The sequence below is a fragment of the Parasteatoda tepidariorum genome, chromosome 9 (assembly GCF_982258835.1).
Source record: "Parasteatoda tepidariorum strain Cologne lab strain chromosome 9, Ptep-v5.0, whole genome shotgun sequence".
In the NCBI taxonomy this organism is placed as follows: domain Eukaryota; kingdom Metazoa; phylum Arthropoda; class Arachnida; order Araneae; family Theridiidae; genus Parasteatoda; species Parasteatoda tepidariorum.
Window position 1 is genome coordinate 27,446,270 of NC_141763.1, and position 21,788 is coordinate 27,468,057.

General features: G+C 32.9%; 1 protein-coding gene across 1 annotated transcript in view; it reads left to right on the plus strand.

Moving 5' to 3' along the window:
• Trpm (transient receptor potential cation channel, subfamily M) overlaps positions 1-20,967 on the plus strand; it is a 264,967-nt gene extending 244,000 nt beyond the window's left edge. The window contains exons 21-27 of the mRNA XM_087151134.1: positions 4,167-4,341; positions 5,194-5,320; positions 6,645-6,835; positions 8,429-8,561; positions 11,150-11,353; positions 14,476-14,638; positions 17,941-20,967. Coding sequence (XP_087007260.1) covers positions 4,167-4,341; positions 5,194-5,320; positions 6,645-6,835; positions 8,429-8,561; positions 11,150-11,353; positions 14,476-14,638; positions 17,941-18,843 — 1,896 coding nt within the window. The 3' untranslated portion in view covers positions 18,844-20,967. The remainder of the gene's footprint in view (positions 1-4,166; positions 4,342-5,193; positions 5,321-6,644; positions 6,836-8,428; positions 8,562-11,149; positions 11,354-14,475; positions 14,639-17,940) is intronic.
• Positions 20,968-21,788: the final 821 nt, after the last annotated feature.

A 21,788-nucleotide genomic window follows, 5' to 3' on the forward strand; every position in this document is an offset into this window, starting at 1 on the left:
AGATGTGTCGGAACATTTTATTTGAATATTAAGATTAGTAATTTCTATGATTTAACATTTTTATATTATCTTTGTCCCAAATTACTTGCTGCATTTGAATATTTTTGAACTGATTATTTATACTGATGATTTTATGATTTTTTTCAACATTTTTCAGATATTTTAGGGAGCTATGCTATCAATCCGCAACAATTATCTCCCAAGCATTCCCTCCTTAAATCAGTACTAAATTTTAAAAAAATCCAGGGTTCACACGATTTTAAGCCGTGTCATATTTTATAAGGACTCTAATACCAGTAACTTACTTCTAGCTAATGAATTATGAATTCATTGGTAGTATAATTTTACTTGCCTCGATCTACTAAACTGGAAATTATTTATGATTCCACCTACTTTAAATGTATCAACAATTTTGGGACAAAATTTCCTACCTAGATGTAGCAACTAATTTAGGACGGAAGGGGTAATGATTTTGATTTTATACATTTAATAAATTTTATTTAGAATGACTTCATTCACCACCAAATACAAACAATTTGTACTTGTAAATAAACATATTAAATGCTGGTATAATTAAACAATATTAATTCTCATTTAAGCATGTAAACAACAATGTAAGGAGAATTAATTCTTACAAATTCATACCTGCCAGCTTTTACGCATTTGGCGTGAAATTTTATTTCTTTATTTAAAGTGGTAGTAAAGTGTATGCTTTCTATATATTACTTGCAATTAAAAAAATTAATTTTTAGTCTTTTGACCACCATTATTTTTTTAAAAATTAAGAATATATAACAATATGTAATACTCTCGTTAGGGCGCTTTTTCATTACACGACACGATACCAACAAAATCGGACGACAAATGTGTGAACGACTATGTCTTTGCCGGATCGTTCAAGCAATTGTTTTTTCACTTGTCCGATATCGTTAGTCCGAGAAGTAGAAATTCTTGTTCATTCAATGTATTGAGTTTGAGTGTGTAGAGACATAAAATTTAAATAATTTATTTGAACGTGTTTTGAAAAATTATAAGTTTTAGTTTGAATTCGTTTTGGCAACGGAGTTAGATATATAATAAATGTTGTTGTGTTCTAAAATGTTTAAGAAATAAAATATGTTATTCTTTTGATAAAATTATTTGTAGTATCGTAAATTGGCATTCATTTAATTTAGTTGGCACAAAGACCCAACAAGTGAGCAGTTGCTTGTGTTCTGCTGTGATTTTTTTCTGCAAACTTTAAATATGCCGGATGATAATCGTCGTCTCAAACTTCTTACTTTATTTTAGAAGCAAAAAGCTAGCAGTGCAGAAACGTTTTTGGGTGCACGAAATGGTACTTACGTATTAACGCCACCGCAGCTACAGATTTGGCGGTTTTTAAGTGCCGCTAATCTACAGCCTTTATTGGCGCAACTTCTGCAACAATGTAAGTACGAACGAAATAAATGAGGCAAGATCTGTTGAAGAAGATTTTTATGTGCTTTTCCATAAGCTACAAAAAGTCCCAAATAAATTTCTTAATTACGCCCGAATGAGAGAAACCAAGAACAAGAATGATGTTAAAGAGGAATAATTTTTATATGGCTTTTGAGTTGGCGTCTGCTCGCCAACTTACGTCTGTGATCACTTAACATTACTTAAATTCTTTAAATATTTTAAAGTATTAACGTTTTTTTTTTAAATCGAATTAAAATATTAGTTTCATTTAGAATAATCTTTTTAAATGATTGTTTAAATGAGTTTTATCAAATTTATCTTATGAAGCCGCTCTACCATGTTTCAAAAAATGTTTCACTTGAATCAGGAAGCAGACTTTTTATTATTCAATCAAGCAGAAACCAGTAGTTAGATCGAGTTCTGTTTGAAATACATAATGGTCTTTATTCACCTTCTTATCAAACCATTACTATTATAAAAAATACCATTTCTTCATTAAAGCATATAATGAACTTATAAAAATTTTCAATGAAACTTTTATGATTGTTTAAGTCTTTCAACCTCACTATAATGTAAAAAATGCAACTTCATAAAATTAAAAATTTATAACCAGACATGAGAATAAATTATATAAAACTTTTATTTTCAAATTTTACATTTGACATGATCTAATAAAAGATTAAAATTGATTAAAAGAATAAAATAATGATATCAAAAGAGGAGATAAAACAGGAAAAATACACAACAACTAATAAAATCGCCACAATTTGAGGAGAAATTTGCTTGCTTAACCGACATTCGATTCCGACAAACGATATCGCCTTGTCGGATACGAAATAATCGTTATCGTATCGGTGAGTGAAAAAGCGCTCCGTTGCTGACCATGTATTTTACTTGACCCTCTGTCGTTCGCCGACAATCGGATCCGTTTTGTCGTTATCGTGTCGTGTAATGAAAAAGCGCCCTTACTGTTCGTTCTCGATGATCCGTCTCATCCTAAATTATGCATCTCCAGCTTGGTGCAACATCACTCCTTAAAAAAACTCAGGAAAATAACTAAAGCAAGATGGTTTATCCGCAATAAAAACATACATCGCGACCTCAACATAGATTTTTTAGATCATCACATTGCAAAGCATATATTGTGACACCGCAGGATTCAACGAAATTTTTTCTTTCGAAAACTTAAGAGAAGACATAAACCTCAGGCCGATTGCAGCTCATTTTTGTAGTGACATAATTTTAACTAAAATACAAAATATTTGATTTCCTTTTATTCCAATTACCAGAAAGAACCACCTTAAAGATTAAATACAAGATGAATGGGAAAAAAGACGCTAACGGCCCCAGGCGCCCAGTTATATTTCGATGATGATGATGACGTTACTGTTCGTATCTAAAAAACACTAGGACGCTATAGTTCGTATAAGCAAGCTATTTCAAAATACAGATATGTTTCTGCCTAAAATTGTAAATTAATTTCTACTTTACTTCCACCAGAGAAAATCATCCTCTGCAGGGGTCCCCAACCCTATGCCCGCGGGCACCATGGCGCCCGTCGATCGATCTAGGTGCGCCCGCTGCTCAACTATAAAATATTTCAGTTTTCCATTTTCCCAATAAATGCTATGCAAATACATACTGAAGTACGCTGGCTCAGTAAAGCTAAAGTATTTTAATAGATTTCTACATATAATTGGAGAAATAAAAAATTATCTTGCAACCAAAAATCATACATTTTTAGAACTAAGAGATAGATCCTCTTTGGCTAGCAGATTTGTCTTTCATAACGGACGTAAGGAAAAAACTAAATTATTTAAACTTGGAGCTGCAGGGAAAGGACAAACATAAAGCAAAAATGATAGAGGCTGTTAACTCGTTCAGAGCTAAGCTAGTTTTGTGGATATCACATTTGAAAATGAAGTCTCTTGTGCATTTTCCAAACATGAAAAAATTGATAGGTGGCAGTGAAATTGACATTTGTCATCAACCTCCAATTGCTTAAAGATCAATTTAATAGCAGCAATTTAATATCATCGAGCCTTTGATAACTTTTTTGTTAATCCTCTTACCAACCAAACAAACGTAACCGTAATAGCAACATACATTTCGGAATATCTTCAAGTAAAGCGAGAAGAATTGGATATAGAGATTTTGGATCTCCATTGGATGACATTATCCTCAAAACTATTATATCACATGAAAAATTCTGGAATATATTTGAAGGACTAAATTCCATTCTTAAAAAGAGCATCATATTCTCCCAATTATGTAGCGCTGGTCAGCGAAATACCATGCCAAACACCACATGCCACTGTATTTTATAAATAATTTTTATACTTCGTATGTTTTAAAAGCAATTTAGTAATCATTTATTTTACACAAAAATATTAATTGCATTCATATGTTAAATTAATTTTTGAAATTTAATTTTTTGTGCACTATATGTAGTGTGTATTATTACCTATGTCTACCAACTATAAATTTATGTTGAAAAAATAAATGGTGCCCGCCATTCGACCGATATTCTGGTATTTGCTCTTAGGTACAAAAAGGTTGAGGACCACTGCTCTAAAGGATTAAAAGTTGGCTGGTATGGAGATTAATTCTCCTTACATTGTTTTTTGACAATTAATTAAAATATTCTAGGATTTCCGGTTGGGCAGCTATGTTATGTATATGCAGCTATCCAATGTACATATTCTATTGCATAATTCATGTTTTAGGTAATAGACATGATATACTTCGTGGTTCTCTTGCTTGTCGTACTGATGAGTTACGGCGTAGCAAGACAGGGTATCCTAAATCCGGAAGAAGAACCATCTTGGTTACTAGTAAGACACATATTCTATATGCCGTATTTTATGCTTTACGGAGAAGTATTTGCTGACAGAATAGAAGGTAATTATTATTTTTTTTTACCTTTCTGTCATTCTAAGTTTTAAAATTTTTATAACTTAAAACAGTTAAGCTCTCCCACATTAGCCGATTGTCAGTCAGGTTCCACAATTTCATTATTGAGGCAATGGCAGCATGCTCATCGGCTGCCTTTATTCCCAAACTATCTGGTACGCATTCTTCTTAAGCAGTTTCGGCTTCAAAACACCTCCAGATTAAAACCCAGGCTCTTCGGTGGTTGACCACGGTATAATAGGAGTTTATATAATCACTGTATTTTATAATACCATAGAATTCTATTCTTTTATACTTAGAATAAGACATAATTACAATTATTATAAAGTTCCGATTTCTGAGCACCGAGTTTTGTTACTAACCTGCTTTGTGAAAAACATCGGCTACTGATATTTTATTATTTCAACTCTGGATATTCAGATTCGTGTAGAAGCTAGCATGTTACAGTAAACACTGTATTTTTTTCGTTTTCTATGAGATTCTATTACGCTATGACAAGCTTTCTGGTAATAAAAATTTTTAATTTAATTTGCGGTCAAGGAAATATAATATTTATTCTCTTGGTCGAATTTTTATCCTTTTTGTAAAAAGCATGAACGCATTTCTAAGGAATCAATTAATTTATTTTCATAACTTCTAATTGTAACCATGGCGGAAACTTATTTTGATGTAAAAAAACGAATCGACATTTTTTCAGATGAGAACTGTAAGAAATTGACATTTTTCTCTTGAGTACATTACATCTCTCTTGAGAAAATTAGAAGTATCGGTTGCAAATCAAGACTTTTTAAAGATATCGTATAAAAAAATATTTATTTGCGTACTTCTTTCTGTTTGCAGCTCAATGTGGAGATGGAAAAGGACAAGTACCTTGCAGACCTGGAATGTGGATCAATCCTGCCATCATGGCAATTTATCTCTTGATTGCAAACATTCTATTAGTCAACTTACTCATTGCAGTATTCAAGTGAGTAATCTCTCTCTCTCTCTCTCTCTCTCTATATATATATATATATATACATCTGCATATATATATGCAGATATATATATATATATATATATATATATATATATATATATATATATATATATATATATATATATATATATATATATATATATATATATATATCTGCAATTTAAGAGAATAGATATATATATATTCTCTTAAATTGTGTCAAAGTCAAGGGTATTTCATAATTTAAGTTAGCAACGCTTCAATCATAGATAAGTTCATTAGATCTTTTCGTCTCATTGCGTTAGAATTCGTCTTTCAAAAATATGTATAATGGCCAAAGAAAATTAAAATGACCACTTATCCTCAGAAATATATTAAACGCATAAATAAATGCTTGGCAATCGCACGAAGATGAGTTTAGGCTCTTTTAAAGCTCCAGTCGCCCGTGAAAAATATGTTAGAGCGAAGTAAATGAATATTTACGTAATTTTGAAAGCATTTAAAAGTAAACGATTTTCCTCCAGTATACGTCAGAAAATGTAAAGATACCAAATAATTGAGATGTTTGGGAACATATTTTATGACACAAATTTTGCTACATTTACAAATTTTGCTAAATTTGCTCACTTCACTACCAGTTAGGAAAATCATCCTCAGCAAGGGTAACATTTGGAAAGTATGGAAACAATGTCCTATCATAAGAGCTTTCAAACCTGAAGGTTTGGGGGATGTTTTCTTGCATGGGAGATATTTTGCTTCATTGCACGGGTCCTTTGATTCCAGTGGAACAACGTCTGAATCCCCAAGGGTGTTTAAGTGTTATTGCAGATCAACTACATCCAGTTATGTTAATAGTGTACACTGCCGGGGATGTATACTTTCAGCAAGGACTGTTCTCCTTGTCATACAGCTCGTATTGTTGACAAATGATTCGAAGAACAGGACGGTGACTTTACCTTGTTTCGTTGGCTCGCACAATCACCAGATCTCAATCCAATTTGGGCTGAGATCGAACGGGACATCAGACAGCTGGATCCAGTGACGTTCCAATCTGACGGAACTGAAAAGTGCAGTTCGTCGGATAAGGGACCAAATACTTTCTACCATCTCATAGAATCTATGCCAACAAGAATTCGTGCATTATTACGGGCTAAAGGTGGACCAATAGTGTATTGAGGGGGTGATCATAATAATTTGTCCACTCTGTGTACATGGAGTCACAATTTTCGTAATGTAGAAATTAATCGTATTATTTATTTGTGTCATTACCATAGTGAAAAAAAAATATTTCACAAAAAGATTAAACTGCTCTATTTCTCAAACTATGTTTCAGCAACATATTCTTTGAGGTTAACAATATGTCACAGGAAGTATGGAAAAGCCAACGTTTCAAAGTGGTGATGGAGTATGAACAAAAGCCGCTCCTTCCTCCTCCTCTGATAGTCTTTTCACACATTCATCTTCTCATCAAGTACTTTCTCACAAGGTGCCAAGGAAAAGAAGATTCTTTTGATCACGGCCTCAGTAAGTTATTTCGTTATAAGTTTTATTATTTTTGGTTTACATGAAAGTTGTGTTTTTCGTTATTGAGGCTACCACTATCTCGTTCATCATCCTGTCAATTTACGCCATGACTTTTTTCACATCGAATAAGTCCGTCAAACCTATGAATTATTCCACGTGCTTCAAGTTCTATACAGTAAGGGTTCGTACGATACTTAATTTTGAAAGTGGTAGTATAAGTAAGTGATTTAAATTAAATCATATTCAAATCGGGTAGAAAGCAGTTTTAATTTTAAAGAGAAAGCTAATAAAAGGAAAATTGTAACTTTTTCATTACAAATAGTGATACCACTTTTCAATTTCTTTTTAAAAACGTACGAACCCTGAATATAGTTCCTGAATAAAATAATAAATGATAAGCATCAATTCTTAAAACTTTTTTTTTGAATTTTTTTAATAATCTGCATTAAACAAAAAGCCAATTAGTAGGTTTTCGCCAATCAATGTTCAACCACCTAGGCTTGTAATTTCAAACAAAACTCAGAAGACAAGGGTATTCCAGGATAAAGTATTATAAAAAACTTTCCTTCGTATAATTGAACTAACATGCATTTGTGTTACACTGGAAAGAAAACCACGAGATTCTTCCATAGTTAGTCCAATGATTCTAATTCATGATCCGACTATCAATGGGGATCTATATTATATCAGCACTGTGATCAGTGTGACCCGGACATAGAATTCAAATTGGCCAGCCATCTCTGGGATTGGAACCTGGGTCGTTTCATTGAGAGACGAGCACTCCCTGAAACATCGGTACTCATACCCTCAATATTATTTTGAATTATCTGGACCAAATATTTAATATGTAATAAATTTTTTTTAAAACTAAATTAACTGCCTAAAATATCATAGCTTTGAATGCAACTCTAAGCTGAATAAAGCGATAACAAAAAGTATTCAATGAATTAGAATATTTATATGAGAACCAAGAAATTCGAGTAGATTACAATTTTATCTTTAGCGTACTATATTTATTTTTGAAATAAAAATATAACGAACACTGACATTTTTATTGGAATAATATGTTAAAATGTTATAATTAAGCAAAAATTTATTAAATTTCCTTCATGTCAAAATGAAACATTTATATATTAATGATACGGAAAAAAGTATTTAAACAATGTGAATAGTTATTATAGGAAATTTATTATCAATGCAATTATTTTAAAAATATTTTACGGTGTTAGTATTCGTTATTAGTAAACCTTTTTCGTAAATAGACGACTCTCGTTAACGTACATTTTTTTCGGTTCCAAGAGTGTTCGCTTAACCGAGGATCCACTGCTATTTATTTCTCTTTTAATTTTTTTATACTGAAAATCAAGACTTATTATCAGTAAGAAAATGCTAACTCATTATTGAAGACTCATTGCAGAATGATCCATATAGATGTTGTGTATTTATATAATTGTGTTGATAATTTTTCTGAAATTCCTTTATTTAATTTTTATTATATCTCTAAAATCTGATTATCGCGATCTTATAAAATGCATTTTTGTTATGAAATTCTTTACTTTCCCATTGGAATATGTATTTTCTCTCTTATTTCAGAACTTTTTTTATCCGAAAGCGACGTTCAGAATATATACGACTTCGAAGAAGAGTGTGTAGAAGGTTATTTTCGAGAAAAAGAAACCGAACTACACATGTCAACAGAGGAACAAGTTCGGTTCACAACCGAAAGGTAAAAAATTTCATCACTCACTGAAATTTTTGAAAGACATAAAATCATAACGCAGTTGAACAATGTGCAAAAATAAACGAATCATCCGGAATAACTTTTGATTTAATAATCGGATCTTCACGTTTTAGGACTCAATCCCAATGGTTCGAGAAGATTACCTTAAATATGTCAATTTATAAATGGCAGACGATATTTTAAACTACAAAATCAGACACAAAAACGTACTTTCTTTGAATAAACATACCTGAAAGATCAAAACTGAAGCTACTTTTATCATTTTCTCGTATACTTATACCAAATTGCATTACTGGCTGAAAATGGTCATTAAACTACTACAAGTCTGCACTTCTACAAGTCTGCATACCCTTTTTTGGTGAATTCGGATTTCTGACCCCCAAAATATAAAGGATTGTCAGAATCTGGTAAATATGACCCCAATAGTATGGTCAGGAGAGCGTTCGAAAGTTTAGACCTCTTAATGTTAATTTTACTTTTTGAGTTTTTCGCCTCATCTCGAGAACTTATAAAGCTAGTTGAAAACTTTTAGGTGCATAATTATAAAATTCGTTTACGATATTTCCATGCAAAAAATAACTCTTCATATATATTTACTATTTTTAATTATTTTATTTAGCCAAGAAAAGTTTTGTACAACAAGGTACATAATTTTTTGCATAATTTTAAAGGATATAATTTCACTTGGCACAGTACGAAATTTAAACGAAATCGGATGAATAGTTCCTGAAAAATCAAATTTTCAGTATCCGACTTTTAAAATTCGATTTCTAGAACGTGAAAATCTGATTATTATCAGAAGTTATTCAGGTTAGTCCGTTTTTTACGCACTGCACATAATAAAATTTGAGAGAGTCGAATACATTAACCCATTTTAACTCAATTAACCCTTTACATGACCGTGGGAAGTATACTACCCGCCAACTTTTTTTATTTGATAAGAAGCTTATTTCCCTCCAATGATTTGTGCTGCCATCTCTTGATAAATTCAGAAAATACAAAAATAAATAAAAAACAATGAGAGGGATTTTGTTAATAGAAATGTGAGTAACAGTTAATTTTAGTGAGGGCTAAGAAGAGAGGCCAATACTGTAGATCTATTTTCTCTTGTGCTTCATGCGTTCGTTCGTTTAATGTTTTATCTTCAAGTTTATTTATAGTTATCAATTCAGAATTAATGCACGGAGTTTATAATTCGGTCATTCTAAAACACAGAAATTTAAGTTTATGGTAAATTCTTTTCAGTTGAAAAAATTTTTAAAAATATTTCACACTTTCCACTAAATATTTGGTCGTAAAAATTAAATTAATTTTAAGTAATAAACTAAATTAATTTCTTTTCATAATTCTCAAAATTCTAATTCTCACAAATATTTTAACATAACATTAATACAAAAAAATGGCTCTATAAAAGATTATAAGGAAGGTCCTTTTTTCAAAAGGCAAGCGTTTCATTATTAGTGCGTTTTCAAAACTAGATAGTTCTCCAACAAAAGATAGGGTATACTTTGTGCTATGTAGACTAAGTGAGAATACAACGCGAATTAACCGCAAATGAAAGTGCATAAATGGACTTACTATAGTTTCAGTTCTCTAAACAAAAAACTTTCTTCTGTGTCTAAACACCAAAGGAAGTGGTATTACTGGATTTCATTTGCTCGTAAGAAGAGTACGAAGAGCTCGTGCTGGTTCGTAAGAAATGATACAATACACCATGACCTCAAAATAGATGCAATAGACAAACATATAGCTAAATTAAATAACAAATTCTACGAAAAAGCCACCTCTTGCTCTACAGCAAATTTCAATGAAATATTTCTATTTGAGAATTTAACTGAAGACAAGAACATCAGACCAATGGCAGCATACTATTGCAGTGATGTATCAGATTCCCTACATCAATAGCATATACATAACCTCATTTTCATCATATCTGCTTAGCTAAAGTTCATACTTTTACAATATAGTCTTATCACCCTACTTCATGTAATTACACAATCAGGACATCAATGATCCACATGAAAACTCTTTTACTTCATTTGCATTCCACAACCTCAACGAAGCACCACACAGATCAAGCTCAAGATGAATGGGAAAAGGGCAGCAAGCGGCCTCAGGTGTCCAGATATTTTATACAGTTTAAGTTTAATGCACAATCTGAGGTCGCTCTAGCTGATATATTACCTGACTAAAATTTTCAATCGAAATTTACTGTTCCGGAAATGGTTCAACTTTTACCTCAATCAGACACATAGCTCCAGTAAAGTTCCGCGAACTGTGATTGGTTTGACGATGGGTTTTCCTGTTAAGGTTGCATAAACATAAACTCTGTGTCCAATTGCGATGAAACGATTGAAACTCGCTTTACCATCAGACATGGAGCATTTGTAATGATTTGAGTACTCTGGGTGGTTGGAAATACATTGAAATTTCGGTTTAAAACTTCCATTCACACAGAAAACGTAAAAAGCTAATAAAAACTTTATAAAACATATTACATGGAATACGATGTTTTAATAAGCTTCAGTATTCATATTTCTTTTAAATAAGTTGAATGTTTTGTGTTTCGCAAGGGTGGAAATGATGTCGCAAAGAGTTGAAGATATCAATCACCGTGAAAAAGAATCCAGTGCTTGCATCAAAACTCTAGAATTTCGGCTTACGAAGCTTGAAGATTTAGCTGAACAAACTGCAGCGTCTTTAGCCGTCATCCATCGATACATCGTGACTTCCATGGCAGAACCCAACTTCTCCAAAACTCCATCGTATTCTCAAAGGTAAGAGCAATACGTATTTCTATTGAGCAGCTCTCGTATTTCTATTCTAAAATAATCATTTCATAACACACGCACACATTTAAGCCTATGTTAGATCCCGTACTTCACCGCTGTTTTCGTTCTTAGTCCTTTCACTTGTTACGTATCACCCCTATTATGTATATAGCTTCTTATTTTGTAAATAATTTACCGTTTTTGACTCACGCTTTACATTTGTTCTACGTCTGCACATAGTCTTGCTTTTAATATCTTTGTTTATAGCCTTCGTTTCTCTTCTCACGTTTTATTGATCGAACACTTTTTAATTTCCGTATCATATCATTCGACTTCTATTTCCGACGAATGGGAAAGTGCCGCCTACGGCAGCAGACGCCGTGATTGTGAATTAATCGTAACCCGTTGTTTTCGTAAAATCAATTCATTTGTTTTATTTTTCTTATTACTAAGAATAATTTTTTTAAAATAGAGAATGGCATTGCGGACAGACTTCAATTCATTTCTATCTAGCATTCTTTTACTTATCAAATGTTACACATACAACAGGGCACTTTATAAATCGAAAAAGAGAGAAAAGTAAAATTATTTTATTTCTAGACTATTTTAAAAAGCAAAATTAACTATGTTTATTGAATTAAAATTAACGTAACATTTATGTATACATTAATGTAATATTAATTCACTTTTTTTAACTATGAATTGTCTACTGTTTACTTTTTTCAAGATAATAAATTGTCCTGTATATACGTTATAACTATTGAGGCTGTTTTTCAAAGGCTCTGTCATCGCATGAAATGATGCTTTTTTGCGGATAATATGCTATTTTCATAATTGGTATGAGTTTGCAACTGGTTACTTATGACTGATAGATCAAGTTCGGTCTTTCATTGGCCAGCGCCCTCTATGATCATTCTAAAAATTTCGCCTAATGTCAATATGGAGAAAAGCCACAGTTTTATGAAAATAAAAAAAGCCTTTATTGCCTAACTTTTTAATATTTTAAAATTTACTCCAATACTGTATTATCTTAGTTCATAAAAAGTTTTAAAAATTGGAAAAAGACATTGATTTTGATAATGTTCTTCCAGGTGGAAAATTTCACAAAATTGTTTGTCCTTTTTGAAGCCTTGATAATTCTTCACGACAAGTTGGTATATCTAGTTTAAAATTACAGCTTTGCTCCAAGTGTAAGACACTTAACCCCTTGGGGACGGATGATTCATAAGAGCATTCGTACAAAATCAGAATCAGGATGTAAATAAATAAGAAACGGTAACTAAAATGAAGTCGTTGCTAATTTGACAGACTTACTTTGCTTTTACTTAAGTTATTGTTAGTTTAATCATATATACACTCTATAACAAAAAAATTGACGCACCAAGAAGCAATCATCCGATTCCTTCTTGGTGCCAGATTACAGTGGTGCGTGGCTCGATCAGGCTGGAATGATGCCGTCTGGGGACGCATAGTCTTTAGCTACGAATACCGCTTCCAACTGCGTCCTGACGATCATCTTAGACGTGTTTGGAGACCCACAGGGCAGAGGGGGGGATCCTGCCTTCACTATTGCACGTCACACCGGCCCTCAACAAGGCATTATGGTCAGGGGTGCCATTTCCTTTGACAGCCGGACCTCTTTGGTCGTCATTAAAGGTACACTTACTGCACAATGGTACGTCGGCGACATCCTAAGACCTGTTTTGCTACCGTTCCTTTTGCAGCGCCCTGGGCTGGTTTTTCAGCTAGAACAATGCCAGGCCACATACGGCACGTGTTGCTATGAACTGTCTGCAAGCTTGTCAAACTCTTCCTTGGCCTGCCAGGCCACCAGATCTCTCTCCCATCGAGCATGTCTGGGATATGATGGGAAGGCGATTGCATCTGGCACGGAATGTTTATGACCTCGTTCGACAATTGGATCGAATTTGGCAGGAAATACCGCAAGAGACCATCCACGAGCTTTATCGGTCTATGCCACGCCGTGTGGCAGCTTGTATCCAGGGTAGAGGCGGGTCAACACCTTATTGAACTTGTTATTGAAACTGCAATAAATTATTCAATTGTTCTGAAATTTTAATCATTTACTATTCTGTACATTGTTTTCCTAGCCATCAATTTTCGTTTCAATCGGACAACTCCTTCTTGATGCGTCGATTTTTTGTTATAGAGTGTATAATCAATGGTAGTTCAAAGTATAACTGAATAATTTTATTTTGAACTAAAGTAATGGTGAATTAAATAAATCAAACAATTATTCACTTGTGCCCACAAATAAACAGCTAAAAAACTACTTTGGTTACCAGTTTTATCTTTTTTCCGTGATTGATACGGTTTTATGCTGGCACGTATTTGTGACAGTCGGCGCGAAAGGGTTAAACAACGGCTTTTTAAATTTTCCTCCGAAAATCCATGTTAATGAGTGTTGGAAGTCAAAGATGCTTTACTTCTTACGGGAACAATATAAATATGAACTGATTTTACAACCAGTTGTTACTCTTTCCCGAGGTACAAATAGCTCTACAAGATATTGATTTGAGTTGACTAGTATGCCGTATTTGTGACTGGTATACGATATTGATTTAAGAAGTTAGGAAACGGCTGACTTATTTCGACTTATGACTAACCTAGTTCTGAAATGAAAAGAATGGAAAATATTCGAATCAATAAAAGAGTCTTGAATTAATAATCATGAAATTTGTGGATTTGAATTTTCTCAGCAAAAATTTCTTTCCTTGACAATCGTTTTTTGAAAGTTTCCAGTCCAAGAACCAAAAACAAAGGGAAGTCGTTCAATATTCCGGAATTTGGTGAGACTTTTTTTTCACCTAGATAAAAATTATCAAAATCTATGAATAATTCTATATTTTTGCAAATTTTTATGAGCTCAAATAATGCAGCTTTGGAATAAGTTTTTAAATGTTTAAGATTAGATCACAAACGCTTTTTATTTTCAGAAAACTGAAGCTTTCGCGTGTGACGACAGAGTCTTAAATAAACAGCTTTAACAATTTGTTGCGTTAAATATGAGAGTAACTAAATTTTAAAAAAATATATCGGGGAAAAAACTTAATTGTTTAAAAATATTCGTACTGCTCAGCATGCTGATGATTATCTTTTCATTTTAGAACAATGTCTTCAATCTGTGATGAATCAGAGCCGTCAGATGATGAAAAGGACGAACACGCTCAGAGCTTTACACGTCTTAGGAGCACAGAAGCTCCTAAAATTGTGGAGCCCACAAATGAAGCATTGGTACTGGAAGATCCATCATTGCCTCAACCTGTGAAGGTATGGCATCCTCTGAATTTCTGTTCTTTTAATTTTCATAGATTAATGTATCATAGACTAGCCGCCTCTAGAGACCAACTTGTATTTCAAGATTTAAAATCGTAACAGTCATTTATTTTTTATAAATTATATGATATTTACATTTAAAGGATATTATTGTACAGTTAGGGAATTAAAAATTTGTGTTAAGAAAAGTTCGTGTCATAAAATAATTATTATTATTTATATTTGGCGACAAAAAGTTTTAGCATTAGAGTTTTATAAATTTTTTGACTTTTAAATACCGTTAGTGGAATAAGAATATGCATATTTTTGTTCAAAATTTCCTCTGATGGGGAAATATAGCATTTTTTATCACTAAGGGCATGGCAAATAACAAACAGATAGCTATGCAAAAACAGATAGCTTTCCTAATAGGTATGAATGTCTCTAACCTATAAGCGGACGCAACCGATGAATGCTGATAATACAGGTAGACTTTACTGCCATGGAAAAATGTATGAATGAAGGATAAAGTCTATAAACGACCTTCTATCTACGTATGTGGGCTCTGACTTATAAACACTCTCCCTATGAAACCAATAAAAGGATTTATCCCTAGTTTACGTTTGTATGTTAAACTCTGCAAATATTACCTTTAAATGGGGCTTTTTTCTAATAATTTTACAAATGAAATATTTTTTTTGTTTTTATTAACTTCTTTACCTATTAGGGGTTGTTACTGAAATATTCCAATTATTATTATTATTATTAAAGTGTTTTTTTATAGATGGCAGCAGTGTAATGTTATTTGCTTTATATATTTTTTACCAATTATTTTTACGATAAAGCTAAGAGCACATTCGTTTTTTTTCTTCTTAAAAATTTTTGTTACTGTTAGATTAGTACATCTAATTTTAACGCAGGTTTATTTTATTTTACTTTATATTGGTAAGTCTGTTTCTGCTTTACTTTTTTCATCTCAAGCTCAATTAATGTTATATTTCTTTTTAATTTTTTAGAAGAATAGGCGCATTATAAAGAGTGATTTTTATCTAAGGATAAGTTTTGTTTATTTTGAAACGTCTCTTTTGCTGCCGTAAAGGAATGCGCCCTGATGAGAAACTTCACGTTCTCCTAGTAAAAAAAATATATATATTGAAAAATAACATTTTATTACAGAAAACAAAGCAAAGTTATCATAAAGCTTTCCCAAAATAGTCTGATGTGGACATAGGGGATCTAGAAGGTTAAGGCTCTACAATTTTTATTTCATTCCATCGATTTGAAGCTGCGTAGGCTTCAAGCCGAAACTGAAGCTCAAAACCCAGTACTTCACAATGACAGCTCAGTGCCTTTAATCAGGGTGGCTACCGGTCAGGAAAATTTTTCGTGATCTTAATTCCAAATACAATTTTTAAGGATTTTTGAAATAAATAATTTCTTAAGTAATTTATTTTCACAAACGAATCTGGGATAGATGAATAGAAATAAGTTTTTAGAAGAAGTGGCAATTAACAGATCCACTAAAAGAGATTTTTGTGAGACTACAGACATTCTGCTTTAACCCCTAATTCATCGCGGCTCACATCAAAACTATCAGTGGCAACAAAATCAAATATGTATTATAAAAGAAAAATATCAGATAGAGGAATAAAAAAAATCTAGAAAGATAGAAATTTTCATATCGAATTTTAAAGATACAAATTTTACTGAAGTTCTTTTAGAAGTACTTTCGTTTTCTTACACAAAGATCAAGAAGACTATGTTAACATCACTCTCATTCATTTTTTAAATTTTAAATAAAAATGTTTTAATTAAACTTCTCAGCTCAGATCAGTGTAAATCAATGCATTCGTAGAGGAGGTTATTAATGCCTTTTTTGTGCTGCCATCTGCCAAAAGTAAAGTGAACTACCGTGGATAAGTTAGTTCTTGTGTTCTCAAATCAGCTGTATGTAGGTAATTCATGGTTTTGCAGAGATACAGCCTATGAAGACAAATATTCCAATTTTATAGTTTTGGGGAGATTTCAGTCCAGTTTTTATGGAAGAATTAGTCCAGTTTTATGGAAGGCTTCGGCCCTAGTAGTGGTGTTTTCTGGTACACTTGTTCTTCTTGTAAAATAGGGATTTGCTCCAGAATTTGAACAAAATTTTGTTGTTTTATTTAGAGAATATTTATGGAATATACAAATAAGGCCATATGCAGACGATAACGAAATCATAAACAGCAACAAAATAATAAGTCTTTATATTTTATTTTATGACAGTCGTTGAACTGCCGACCCGATTTTGGGTTTACGACTACGAATGTTCAACTCCGTAGCCTTGTAATTTTGAACCTAATCTAGGAGACCGGGAAACTCCTGGATCAAGTATTGGGAGAAATTTGTCTTCCTGGAGGACTTTTTCATGGAACTAACCCACATTTGCGTTACATGGAGAGAAAAACCACGAAAACCTCCCACGGTTGGTTTGCCGTCTAGGGGACTCTAACCCACGATCCGTATACCACTCAGGATATTTACGTCATCACTGAAGTCAGTGCGAAGCCGGGTGGGTAATTCGTATCGACCAGCCATCGCTGGGGTTCGAACCCGGTTCACTTTATTGGAAGGTGATCGCTCTATCCTCTGAGCCACCAAGGCTCAATTAGCCTTTATAGAGAAGAAGAAATCTGTTTTTAAAACAATGATGATTTTTGCAATTAATAAACTGTTGGACTAAGGAGCCCTCTGGCATCCAAAATCGCCTCCTGTCCTAACTCCGACAGTTTTAAATTACCAGCGAAATAAATTTTTACAAACGGGACACTTAGGAGCATGGAAAGAAATCCAAAGTTGGCGAGTTATCGATAGACAATATAGCCAAAAGCAAAACACCTATTCGTTATAAACATTTAATTTTAAATAATCTGGCTACAGGTTAATCACCACAAGGACTGTGAGAAATTAATATAACCCTGCAACCGGAACATTTTTGTGGTTAGAAAAATGAAGCAGGTTAAAGTTAACAATAGATTTTGATATTCGATTTGGTCGCGACAATGAATTAATGAGTTATACGCATGTAATGGATTAGAAAGTTAGCCTTTACATTATTTAGAAGAAAAAAACTGCTTTAATTTAATTAAAATTGGATCAAGAATGATTAAATAATTAAATTTATTAAATTAAAGGAATCTTAAAAGGCTATGAAATATGCTATTCCTTTAATGGTATCACGTAGCATTAGTTTGTAGAATAGTAATTAAAGGATTGGCAAAATTCTATTCCTATTATATTCTCTGTTATATTATCTGACTTCTCAACTATTTTTCTAGAGTCCATCTTCGAGCAGAGTGCAGTTTAACGACACACGTGAACCTGTCACATCTCAGAACTCTCTCACTCCTCAGTATTCAGTAGAATCACAATCTGTCTTCATCGGTGGTCGTCATCAGCGTCGACTGTCGAGGACCGCCATCGACAGACTGGGATTGTTCCGACAATCGACGGTTCCCACCCACGACACATTCAATGTGCTGTCGGTGGAATCGGATGTTGCAGCTTCCGAACCTGCCCTCGCTAGAGGCAACAGCGTATCCCAGATGGAAGACACAGTCGGTGGCCTCATACCAACAAAGCAGCTCGTGGAACGGAGTGCATCTGTCGCCGTGGGCGGAGGCATGACGCGTAAGCCCACTCTCAACAACAGTGAGTGCAGTCTGTACCCTGGAGGCTTGAGACCTCACCTAGGCATGACACGCGGTGAGTATACCAGCATCACAGATGACATTGAGAGCTTTTCGATGACCAGATATAGTCGCCCGAGGGCAACTTCACCGCTGACCCACACATTCGCACCTTCTTTTTCGCGACAGAGCAGCGCCGAGTACCAAACTCTACTCTCCGTGGAGTCGGAGATTCTCCATGGAGCCGAAGAGGCTGATTATCACATGATGGAGGGTCTCATAAAGAGGAGACTTCACAGAGACTCTGAGAACTTGACTGTTAGTTTAGAAGAGCTCTGTAGCAATAAAGGAGAATCTGATTCGGAATTGGAGGACAATGAGAGAAGGGGGTTTTGTTGTATGGGAGGTATAAGCCCATCCCCCTCTGCACCAAATGTCACCGTAGATCCCGCTACAGACTCTTCGCCTGATGAACCCATGCCTAAATCCCAGTCGGCTCATTCCATACAGACCCTGAAGTCACTTATTAAAGGAACTGAAACTATGTGTTAATTTTATCATTCTTGAACAAAGATTACAACTGATCGGTATTTCTATAAAACTAAAAAAAATTATCAAGCATTTTAATAAAAAAAGTAATTTAAGAATACATTAATGCTTCGCTTGCTTTATCAATTAAATCCAAGAAATTTTTTTTTTGGTATTAGTCAGAAAGAACTTGGTTGACTTATAACCCTACATACTCAACACAAATGTGAACAACACTAATTAACTGAGATTTTTCAACCGTTGAATCATAAGTAATTTACTCCGGAAATATTTATTTATTCAAATTATTAATTGTATTATTTTCATGGAAATAATCGTCTCTTCATTTGAGGTATTCAAATGAAAAACTGTGATTCTACGATGAAGGTAGGTCTTTTTAATGAAAAATAAAACTTGACTCATGTTTGTTTTCTGAAACAATTAAAAATGGTATCAAAAACAAATCAACAAAAAACTAAACTAGCTAGACCTAGTATATATTAGTATTACCGGGTGTAATAAATCTTTTTTTTTCAATTGGTCATTAATTTTAACTGTTTTCTTAACTGCCAATGTAACTTGTTGTTCAATTAAAAGAATGCCAAAGCTATGCACATAGTTTTATATCCTACAAAAAATAATAACTCTTTTTTTATTGCAAAATTCCGCGAATGTGTTTCATATAAACTTGCTTTTAAATTACTTAATAACAATACTGTAAGGACAAAAAGTGGACACGCGTGATAGCATCAGAATTACAGTAGCGATGGTTGCACCATAATTATGAGCATCCTAGATAGCATATAACTGATTAACCAGTAATCTTGAAAGCATTTAAAGTAAATGTAAAATCGTTCTAAGATAGATGCAAACTAATGAGAACTATGCGCAATGGTATGATTTTTAATGACAGAAAGTGAGTAGATGCCGTTTATGTTTGCCGTTTATGATGTCTTGAAGAAACGGCTGCAGGAGTTCACTGTCTAAAAGAAACGGCTATGATCAAATTATATGAAAGTTTTCGTTGGCGGCTTAGATTTATATTGTAATTGCCCCATATATAAGACCATGTTTAGCAAGCGCCATAATCTCTAACGAATTGTTAATTGCTGATGATGATATAGTTCAGTGTTTCCCAAAGTGTGGTACGCGTACTCCCAGGGGTACGAGAAAAGTTTAACGGGGGTACCCGTTCTTATGCGAAATATCTTTCAACAAACGAAAATTTCAAAAAATTTGTTTAAAAACTATGCTGGCCATGAAAATTTACAATTACGTATTTTTCTATTGGCTATTATTTTTGCAAAGCTAACAGTTAATAATTAGTAGTGTCAACAGCCAGTTGTGATTTTTAACTTTTGTGCAATTTTTTTACAGTAAAAATAAACATATTTGTTTTAAAAAATAGTGTTTTAAAAAATGCATTAATTTTTTTATTAGCGGTACACAGAGTTACGAAAAATTTAGAAAGGGTACACAAAAGTCATAAGTTTGGGAAACACTGATATAGTTAGTGTTGATCGAAAAGTCGCAACATATGACTTATATGTAACACTTTAATTGAAGGAACTATGCAATCATCTCTTACCATTAATAATCCTACTACTTCATGTTGCTCTTTTCTGGACGCATTCATTTTAACTCTAGATTCACCTTAAATGCTCTCATATGAACTAATAAATTTATACACAACCTACATTGCACTTATCTTTTATCAATAATAACCCTGATGGGTGGCGCTGCTGTAATTTTTATACATCTGATGCCATTACGCGTGTCTATTTACTTTCGGGAAACTCTCTTACATACAATATCTTTAAGAATCACCTTACAAAAATACCTTTTACAGAAAGATTTGTCCTCAAACAGCTATCCAACTCTATATAACACAGTATGCTTTCATAAGGAGTGAGGCATTTCGCCTTATGCCTCATAAAAGCATCGAAGTTAACAACGATACCCATCGTTTCACATCAGAAAATGATTGCGATGATCGCGAAAAATAGCTATGTTTAGGTGGTTTTAAATCACGTTTTTCAGGTAACAACTGATCTCTCACGAGTGCGTTCTTGCGTACTTGTTACAAAAATAATTTTCTTGCTTATTATATTTGTCAGAGTGCTACGTATATATATATATTCGAAGAAAAAAAAAGCACAAATACTTGTAAATGTGATTGTCTGTTTTTACAAACATGCTCATAGAATAATGTAAATTAGATCTGTAGCTATTTATTCATAGAAGAGTTCATCTAGTATAAAATATGCTTCTATACAAGACCTATTTACATTATATATGACCTGTCCAGATAGCAGGGGAAATAGCATCAGCATTTAAAGTGTCAGGAAATTGCGTCAGCATTTTTACTGAAAGGGAATTTGGTCAGCATTTAAAAACATTACAACAAGCTTCTCGGGTATTTTTAATGTACTGTAGAAACGTTTAAAATCCTTTGCCAATAACATTTTAATTCAAATGTTTAAAAAGAATCCGCTATTATAAGTTAGAGTAGTTTGTTTAAAGTTTATAAGTTAGAGTAGTTTGTTTAAAGTTTATAAGTTAGAGTAGTTTGTTTAAAGTTTATAAGTTAGAGTAGTTAGCAAAACCTAAACACACTGACCATTTGCTATATTCTTTGAGCAAAATGGCTAATAGGCAAAATGTCACATTTTGTTGAATATATTATCGGTAATTGCCAATATTAGCTGCCGTTTTCCAGGATTCCGAAGATTTATAATCTTTTTAAGAGTAACATCATACCACATAAAATGACTTCAAAATTTGATCTTTGATTTAATAAATTTAATTAACCATTTAATAAATAGGCCATTTATTTCTAGTAAAGGCACATTAAAATACTTTTATATGAGTTGATAAGAATTAATTTGAATTTTAACATTTTTGTGGTAAGTATGTTTACTACTACTTAATAAATGTTATATAAAAGTAAGAAACTTAATGACTTTCAT